This window comes from Phanerochaete carnosa (genome assembly GCF_000300595.1).
Source record: "Phanerochaete carnosa HHB-10118-sp unplaced genomic scaffold PHACAscaffold_1, whole genome shotgun sequence".
Lineage (NCBI taxonomy): Eukaryota > Fungi > Basidiomycota > Agaricomycetes > Polyporales > Phanerochaetaceae > Phanerochaete > Phanerochaete carnosa.
The window spans coordinates 5,824,639-5,833,880 of NW_006767628.1; the positions used below are offsets into that span (position 1 = coordinate 5,824,639).

Sequence of the window (9,242 nt, forward strand, 5' to 3'; positions counted from 1 at the left end):
TGACGTAAGATAGAATTCATATGCTGACGTTAAAGTCCCTCTAGCTCTTCTCGTACCTAATGATGCTGCAGCGCCCGTTAGCACGTGCCGGGAATTCTCAAGGGGCGGCGAACTTACCCAACGCTCCTCGATACTTTGCCAGTCCTGGCCGTACAGCACTCTCTTCTTGTGGAGTCGCGGAAACAGCAGCTGCGGGCCACGCCGGATCGCAGAATACACCTTCGGCAGCTGGCTGGTGTCCAAGAACTCGACGACGACGCCCTCGAAACCTGGCCGTGCGGTCCACTTCAGTAGTTCGTCCTCGAGCAGAACTGTGCATCTTCTTCCGTGCCTCTCTGCCTGTTGTTCGAACTCCTTTCCGTCCGATACGCACCCACCCGTCACCTTCACGGCGATAGAGCGTACACCGGCGGCAGCTCCCGTCGGGTCGTCCCGCAGCAATTGCAGAGTGTAGGCGCACTCGGTCCAGATGTTATTGCGCCCGTCGCACAGATCGTAATACTCAGGGCTCCACATTATGACGTGCGCAGCAAGCGTGCGAAGCTTATCCGGGCGAAAGTAGGGGAGAACTTGCTCCTCCAGCGCATCTTCCAAGACCGAGCCATAACAAACTGAAAAGTCCCCATGAGTATTTGTGACCTCGGAGCAAATGTAACATACTATTGATAAATGGCTGGGTCAGCGACAGCGTTCCGAAGCCGAAATGCTCCAGATTCGGGCCTACGATCTTGATCAGGTGGTACAGCGACATGTCATACTCCGTGTCGTCCTCCTGGAGAGACGTGCATATGTCCTCCTGAAAGTCGAGCCGTCGGAGCAGATGGATCACCGGGTGCTTCTTAAGCACGAAAAACAGCGGAACCGTTCGCACGTACTCCTCCAATGTCAACGAGCGAATCTCGAGATGCTGTGGGAAGGGCTCGATGTACGACGCGAGGTCTACCCATCGTCTCATGCGAAGGTCGCCGATACTCCCGAATGGCATGAGCAAGTTGCGAAGGAGACCAGGGGGTGGCTCAGACGTCAGCGGCCAGCGGACGGTCACGTCAATGCAGAGGTGATGTAGCGAGACGAGTCTCCGACCAAACTCTGTGATGAGGCCAGCCGTTGAGTTGGCGTCCCCTGTAAGAAGGATATCCTTGAGCCAGAGATTCTCGAGATTACAGAGGCGATGGAGGATGCAGAGGAATGTCCGAGCGTCTGAGAAGTACACTGTTTCGCACGTCTTACGACCCGCCAGCCCTGTTGGAGGCCGCATGTCGAGCTCTAGACTCTTCACGTAGCGGTTCATGTATGCGTATTCCGAGAGATACCGTAAGACGCCCAATAACGTGGATGATTCTTCCCCAGGGTCGGCTTCAGAACAGGTGGCGGAGCTGGAAGAGTCAATATCCATTGCGGACGAAGAATGGCCACGGTGACTGCTGTCGCCATCGCCGCTCTCGTTCTCGCTCTCGTCGTCTCGGTCCATAGAATCATCGCCATCATCATCGTTGTCGGCGTCGTCGTCTCCACTGTCCTCGCCGTGATCGATATCGATGTTATTTCGGCGGCCCTCGTCGTCCGCCTCCGCAGAGTTATCGCTCGTCGTGCCCTCTCCGGACGCCTTAGGCCTCATAACGAGAGGGTGGATCTGAAATGTCAAGTCCCTGAAGTGGGTGGCAAAGGCAAGGTAGCGAACGTAGCGACAGGTTCTGGAACACGAGAGCAGATCTCTCTTCGGAAGCCTGCGCAAAATGCAAGACGTGCCATAGCGCTCAACTGCAAGAGCGCGATAAAACAGGGGCTGTTCCATCTCTATGTGCGGGAGACGTTGTTGGCTCGAGAGTACGGGGAGTTGGATGGCGGGCAGGTGCTCGCTCATCGATGCGAAGTTCCGCTCTTAAGGCGTTGTGAAGTACAATGTAAGCCTAAGGCGGCAACTTCAAATCCTTTCAGCCATGGTTAATCAATTAAGCAGTATTCAAGACGCTCGCCTTTTTGCAACATTCCCTTTGTTGTGTAGAGGCAGATACTGGTACTCCAGCCGCCCGTCGCACAATGCTGCCTTTGTCAATAGAACGAGGGTCGTGATGAACAGAACCAAATCACCCCACAGTTAGCCTGCACTCACAGCTGCAATGCCCCGCCAGAGTGCCCGAGGCTGGTATGCAGCGAAAGACGTGACGCTGAATCACCGTGGGTGGCATCAGATGCTGGGGCGGAGATGTGCGAACGAAATACAATTGGGACTGAGACATCGTCAGAAACAACAAACGTTAAGACATGTGCCCGTTGTAGTAAGCGTCTGCGATTATCGAGGTCCAGACGAATGTTTGTTTCCATGGACTGGCCGATTCTGGGCGGGGGCCTAGCCAAACTGGCGGTGCACAGATCAAGTTCCCATTGCTGCGATGAAGGTCGTCTTCTGCTGCCGTTATTCTGGTTAACCTCCCAGTCTCGCACGGTAACAACGTTGTTTAGCGTACAGCGGTTACACCCGCCCGATTCCAACCGGCCTCTTGGTGGCGTTCGGCAATGACCGTGATCGTAATGCATAACTCACGTGACTCCCTAGCTTGACGTCATCTCGGCCACTGCCTGGTCCCTTCGACCACTCGTGAACAGAAAAATCCGCTATCTATCGTGATAAAACACTTCTTGAATGTTTGGATCTGCTAGCTCTTTGAAACCCTAAGAGCGACGGGTCGACTGAACGAAAGGATCTCGGTCCCCAGAGACTACCGTTAGACGCTTGGTCGGCGACTTGGCGCGCGGAACATTAGACGCCGAAATCTGGCGGGGTTCGGGATTATGTCATCAGCGCTGGCCGCGTGCGCGCCATCAAGACTTCTGCGTACCTGGTAGCCCGCCGTTGACCGTATGTGCGCTTGCCGCTGGCCAATTCATGCAAAGATTTACACGAGCGGTGTACACATTGTCAAGCAGCCTTTGGTCACCGATGGTCGAAGCGACTGTGTGGCCGTTACAGACAGTCACGGTGGCGGCCTGAAGTGGTGTCAGCTTGAGGAGCAAACGCTAAGCACTATCACATACAGATGCCATCTTCCAGAAGCAGTTGCATGCATTCAAAGTCCATCCACAGGATTTATAGCAGTAGTATGGTTCGTGGGGCCATACAAGGAACAATTGTCGGTCCTTCAAGCTGCCTAGATACGGGGTTCAGTACGATACTAGTGGGGAAGGAAGTCCGCGTACTGAGCCTCTAGAGTGGATGGAATCAGGGTCTAAAGCTTTTAGCTTGGGCATAAGGATTGAAAAGAGTCTACCGCGAACGAGCGACGTTCTGAGAGTCATTTCGTAGTAACACAGGATACAGCGGGCACGGAGGCCGGCAGCAAGTGGTCGACGACGATAAAGCCCTCCGTACACCGCAGAGGAGATCTTCAATGCGCTTGCAAAGAAACTGGTGGCGACAGAGCCTATCGACGTTTGCTTCTAGAGCACCAAACCCTTTTCGCCTCGGTTACGCCGGCCTGCGATAAACACTAGTCACACAGGACGGCTCCGCAGCAGCACGGTGGGAGTCATGTCTGAGAGCCAGAATCAAAAACAAACTATGTCCGAGTTGTAGCGGAGCCGCCAACAGGCGTGGCGAGCAAGTCATCCCTCCGAAGCTAGCAGCGGAGCCGCCACAATCAGCCGCCCGTGACTCGATTTCGGTCATCTCCAGCACTGAACAACTTGCGTCTGACGACGCATAATTCAATTAATGATGGATGTCGGCGTTCAGAGGCCGTACAGAGGGCACAGCATCCATAGACAACGTTTTCTTCCGCTGTCGTTGACTTCTGCAAAGAGCAAGCCCCGGGCCCGGGGCGCGTTTCGCTGCTCTGAACGCCCGGTGCCGGCCTCGGTACGACCGTGGTTCTTGTTCTTGCACGCCGTTGAAGCACAGTAGATGCGCCTACTAAATGATGCTCACATTCTCGCCGAAACGCTGCCTGTGTTCTCGTGCCGAGTTGTCGAAATGTTGTACGACATGTCGTCTCCTACAACTTATCATTTCCGAAATACTTGGCGACCGGAGTGTTGAAACCTTTGTATGGGAAGAAATCTATATTGCAATGTTTCTCAGTGCCCTCGCGACGTCAAAAAAAATGCTAGCACAAATTCGCACCTACGTGATTCTCACTGACTGTACCGCCGCGGTGATTCCACATATATAACGTGCGAGGGCATTCGTCGATATAACCAGCAACCCAAGTGCAGCCCCGAGCCTGGTGTCCCTGGGTGCAACGCCCACTGCTTTCATGTCCGGCTATCATGACAACGTCTCCTGCCCCGACGGCGGCCGGAGCTGCCACCTTTCCTTAAGCTCCCGCCTTCATCTTCCTCGACCACCTCACCTCAGAGCCTCCTCCTTCGTCCCAGCAGTCCAGGCTACCCTGAAAGCCGGACAGAACCCGACAATTGGTCGTTCTTACCAGGGTTCTCACCGTGGATGTGAGCTCTCCGCCTTCAGACCATCGGCGAACGGCGGTATCGCCAGCGTACACCAAGAAAGGCACCGTGGGCCTCGGCACGATGAGCCAGCGGGTAGAGGCGCAGGGCGAGGTCGCCACCGATCGTCTCCCAGGGAGCTCCTACGGCAGTATGTATAGAGAACGCGTGCTGCACCTGCGCATAGAGGCCAGAATGGGGGTTCGCGGCGCAGGAGGGAGCCGCCTGCTAAGGAGATATTGGTGCATCGGGGAGCTTTGCACGGTAAGTGATTACATTCCTTTCGTCGAGATATCCCATATGATGCCCTACATACCGACATCGTCCGACTGGTTGAGACCAGGCTTGAGGACTACGACTACCTCTGACTGCGCTCGCCCTCGCCGCTTGTACGCTCACTGACGGACGTTTCGTGCCAGGAATCAGCAGATTTGGAGTATTGCAGGAAGATATCGGTCGCGAAAGGGCGTCCCTGACGGAGCGGGGGATGTGCCCCTGCAATGTCGGATGTGAGACGTACGTGGACAGTGATATTCTCCAATTGTGCAGTCTTTGCTCATGCATTTGCGTCGCACCTGATGTTGCCGCTATGCTGGTCGAACGGCTGACGGAAGATGAGCTGCGCGTGCTAAAGAGAGAAGGAAACCGTGGCTCACCTCTCGTGTCAATTGTGGGATTTATAGCCTTGTCTACCGACAATATTCCGGCCCCTGCATCCAGCCATGAGCAATGTTATCCCGTCACTATCTTCCTGTGGAGCCAGCTTTCAACTAGATGACCAAAGCTTCCGGGCCCATCCCGCCTTTCGCGGGGTTCGAGGACGCTGCAAATTATAAGTGCATCGGTTCGTCATGCGTCTCCGTCACACGCATATGTTCGGTATTGATACTCCAGTAGACGCACTCAATGACATGCTCATACATTCACCACAAATCGTAGCCCTGTTGGTGAGCCAGAGTTGCGACGAATACACCGGCAGTTGCAGGAAGTATGCGTAGTGGCGCCGTTTGTAGCTCATCCAGTTATCGACGCTTGTGCCACTGCGCCAGCCAACACCCTCGTGATATGCACGTTTTCCAGGATATATTCGGGCGCACGACTCCTAGAGCACACTACACGCTGCCCACAACGAGAGAACAGGTGCACTCTCCAGCGAAAGCCCCTTCTATAAGTCATCTCCGCACCTAGTCCCATCTGGGGTGGCACAGCTGAGCATTCATGCAACCAATGGTGAAGACAGTGGCTTCGACGCGCATGCTGCATCAAGACCGCACGGAAGTGCCCACGCATCCGTTCTCTCGTAGGAGGCCCTGATGTTAACGCATATCGTCCCCTTTCTAGGGTTCCATTCGTGTGATGCTGCATCGTCACAGCGCGGCGCAGCGCGAACGAGCCGCTACAAATAAATGATTGTCCTCTTCGTGACTATGCACCAATTGCGCCGTGTACTTGCTCACCAGATTCCTCTCTCAGTCGCGATGACGAGGGCGCCAGGGTCGGATGGGTGACCGTGAGAGAAAAAGTGTCGATCCTTATGAGACGCCGATGGTCCGGCAAGTGCCGAAGCGCGTTTTGACCATAGACGCCAAACACAACGCCTCGCCTCCTGCTAACGACTCAATCTCAGCTCGAATGGCAGCAGTTGTGCCAAGCTACCTGGCATACAGCTGGAGGAGAGAGCGAGAAATCTACAATTCTGATTGAGCGTGACGGCGTCTGAACACGTGATATTATGGGGTGTTTCAAATGATGAACTGCACCGCCGCCTATCTACATCCTCCAACCATCATCGTGTCTACGCCCCGCTGCGACGATCATGCACCACTGCCTAGGAGTTCCCGATATTGCTGAGTATATCTTCGAGTATCTTGCGGCGTTGTATGGCGCGCGAAAGGAGTGGCTGCTGAGCGTTGGCTCAACATGCCGCACGCTGTATGACCCCGCAATGAACGTTCTTTGGCGCGAGCTTGACGACTTCCTGCCGCTTCTTCATTGCTTTCCGGAAGGCATTGTGATGCACAAGCTACAAGACCACCCGAAGAGCCGCGAGCGGTGGCGATTCTGGGCATGTGCCTCGTCTGGATCTTTACGCGCAGCTGCTCACGGGCTTGATATGCGCTACTCGGAAATTTGTGACTTGACATGTCTCCATGGATCGTAGACGTTCACCAGAGCGGCACTCAGAGAAGATGACATGGCGCGGTTCCTACACCATGCGCGCTGCGTGCGCGCCCTAAACAGCCTCACGCCACAGAAAACCCTCGATCCATCGACAAAACACAGCTACCACGTCGGGTGCAGGATATTCGGTAGTGCGGGCGGCAGCGATGACCCTCTAGAACTCGGACCCTATGTCGATCCGGCGTGTTTCAAGATAACTTTGGTGATGCACCTGCTTTTCCAAGCCTCCGCATCCTGCAACACAATCATCCCGATCTCTTTGAAGCATTTCATGTTGCGCTCTTCTCCCCGAACCTGCATACACCAAGCTTTGGCGCCGGAACAATGACGTATACTCTATTAAGGATATCTCTCCAGTGTTCCTCCGGAACTCGTGCATGAGCACTTTGACCACATTGCGACTGGAGTTGACCAATGGGCCCTTCGAGAAGCCCACACGGATAGATGCAAAAGACATGGCCTTCCTGACGAGCCTTCCGCGCCTTAAGTGGCTCGAGCTCTCCTTGGACACATTCTCAGATCGTGATGCGATAGACCGGCAGCTCTCTGTTACACCTCTCCTGTACCTGCTCTCCCTGGAGCTTCGATACACGAACACGGAAAAATGCTATATTCATGATTTAGAGGCGTTCAAAGGTCCTACAGCACTCCTGCAACACCTCCTTCCCGTCTGTGCACTGCATCAGATCACACTTTCCGTCACCCTCACTTGCTTTGTCTCGCGCGCGAGTGTTGACAAGTTTTTCTCCGCGTTCGCGGCGCTCCCGTCGAGCCTCGTCTCGTGCGATATCCTCCAGGTATCCTGGGGCGCGAGTGAGCCGCCGCTCGGGATGCAAGGCTATGCGCCATTCCTTGCGCTCCCTGTTCGCGAGCTTATGCTCGAAGGGGCCGGGGTTGACCTCGACCTCGCAGAAGTGCGCGCTTTCGCTAGTGCCTGGCCGAACTTGCGTCGGCCCAGCCTCGGGCAGGACCAGCCTGCCAGCCCAGCGCGCGTCTCGCTCTCCGCGCTCCCTGACCTAGTGCACACCATGCCAAACTTGGTCGAGCTTGGCATCCGCGTGTACGACGATGACGAAGCTCTTGACGAGGAGCACTCTCCGACGTCAGCCCCCGTTCCAAAACTTACGAAACTCGACCTCGGTTGTTCGCCGCTCCATAATGCGATGGACGCGGCCCGGTACGTCGTGCGTAACTTCCCAAACGCGAGCGGGTGCTAATAAATTCGCGCGACTACGTTGGCACGGACCTCTGGGAGCTGCCTCTTGAGACCGAACGGCGAACGCCACATGGTAGAGGAGGAACAGAGGCTAGGACGGCCTTCCATATTGAGAGACCTGATTGAGGTCCCCCAGGAAACACAAGACGGACTGGCCACTCCCTAGATGCATGGACTCGCAATCCTTTTGTCTGCTGCGATAATGTGGTACCACAGCTTCCCAACCGCGCAGCGGGGTCATCGAGCTTGTTGTCGTAACATTGTGTTACTTCGAAGCGTGTCGTTTTGCCCTGGGGTTGCATTGCACTAGGTAGTCATCTGTGATGTGATATAATTATATTAGCTGCTACCGTACCATCACACTGCTCGCTTGCCGACGAGTATCGCGAGACTTTGCCCTCGGTCACGATTAGCGCGTCAGCTGCGGCGAATGCTGGGTGACGCAAGCGCCAATCTTTTCTTGGGTAAGTCTGGCCAAATTTGGATAAAAAAGACTCAATTTTTCCCTCAGTTGTATACATATGGTGCCTAAAGTGCGGTAATACTGGAGGAAAGTGGATTTTTTGGCTCTCACCCTTCTCAGGCCGGGGTGAGCATTGGGAGGGTACGGGTTCCTGTCCAAACAGCTTACGGCCAATTTTGTAAGGGAAAGCTGCTCTTGCCGCTCATTAGAACTGAAGAAACGCTGGTACTGGCCCTTAGTCAACCGGCTTTCGACTAATTATCAAGAAAAAATCGCGCTACCACAGCAATATAAATGCTGAGACGCGTTTGAACGCTGGCGCTAAACACGACAACTTTGCTCGCTTCCTCCTTCATCGAGTTAAGTACACCCGTCAGCTGAGTAAGCACCCTCGCCAGTAAGTCCTCGCTCGAAGGATAGCGTTAGCACAGGGAGCCATACGGCTTACGGTCAGGGGCCGAGCCTTGAGCTTGAGCTTGCTCACTGTGCGTTCCATAATTTCTCTACACCGCTTCATAGCAGCTGAGCATACATAATCTGTCTCAGGACTTTGAGCAGTGCTACTGTCATATACAACATATTCGATCTATCTCTTCATCATGTTTAAATTCTTTTGGTGCGACCATTGGTCAGATCGCCGCACTACGCAGAAAGGCCGTCCTTGAACGCCGTTCGCAGGCGGAACTTTTCGTCCAGCACCAACGCACTTCCAACAAGAGCCTGGCACGTCAAGAGCTTGGCCGCAATCGTCCACACGCTCTTCGCCAGGTCAACTCTGATCCCATGTTCGACACGCAATAGCTCCATCCACTCCTTGTTCGCAAGCACCCGCCCAATGCGCTACGCATAGGCTTTGAACAGCGGTAGCGATGCGACGGGTCGTGTTCGCTTCCTCTTCCATTCTCTACTGGCTCGATCCAGTACCAGCTGTCTCAGGGC

The 9,242-nt window shown here is 54.7% G+C and overlaps 2 protein-coding genes across 2 annotated transcripts; both read left to right on the forward strand.

Annotated features, from left to right (window-relative positions):
- Positions 1-4,253: 4,253 nt before the first annotated feature.
- PHACADRAFT_180901 (uncharacterized protein) lies at positions 4,254-5,233 on the forward strand (the record flags this gene model as incomplete). Its single annotated transcript, XM_007391213.1, has 5 exons — positions 4,254-4,446; positions 4,493-4,594; positions 4,633-4,707; positions 4,863-4,959; positions 4,993-5,233. The coding sequence occupies 5 exons, from the start codon at positions 4,254-4,256 to the stop codon at positions 5,219-5,221; spliced, it is 696 nt and encodes a 231-aa protein (XP_007391275.1). The 3' UTR covers positions 5,222-5,233.
- A 1,768-nt stretch (positions 5,234-7,001) lies between these two features.
- Positions 7,002-7,841, forward strand: PHACADRAFT_191077 (uncharacterized protein; the record flags this gene model as incomplete). Its single annotated transcript, XM_007391214.1, has 1 exon — positions 7,002-7,841. The coding sequence occupies one exon, from the start codon at positions 7,002-7,004 to the stop codon at positions 7,839-7,841; it is 840 nt and encodes a 279-aa protein (XP_007391276.1).
- Positions 7,842-9,242: the final 1,401 nt, after the last annotated feature.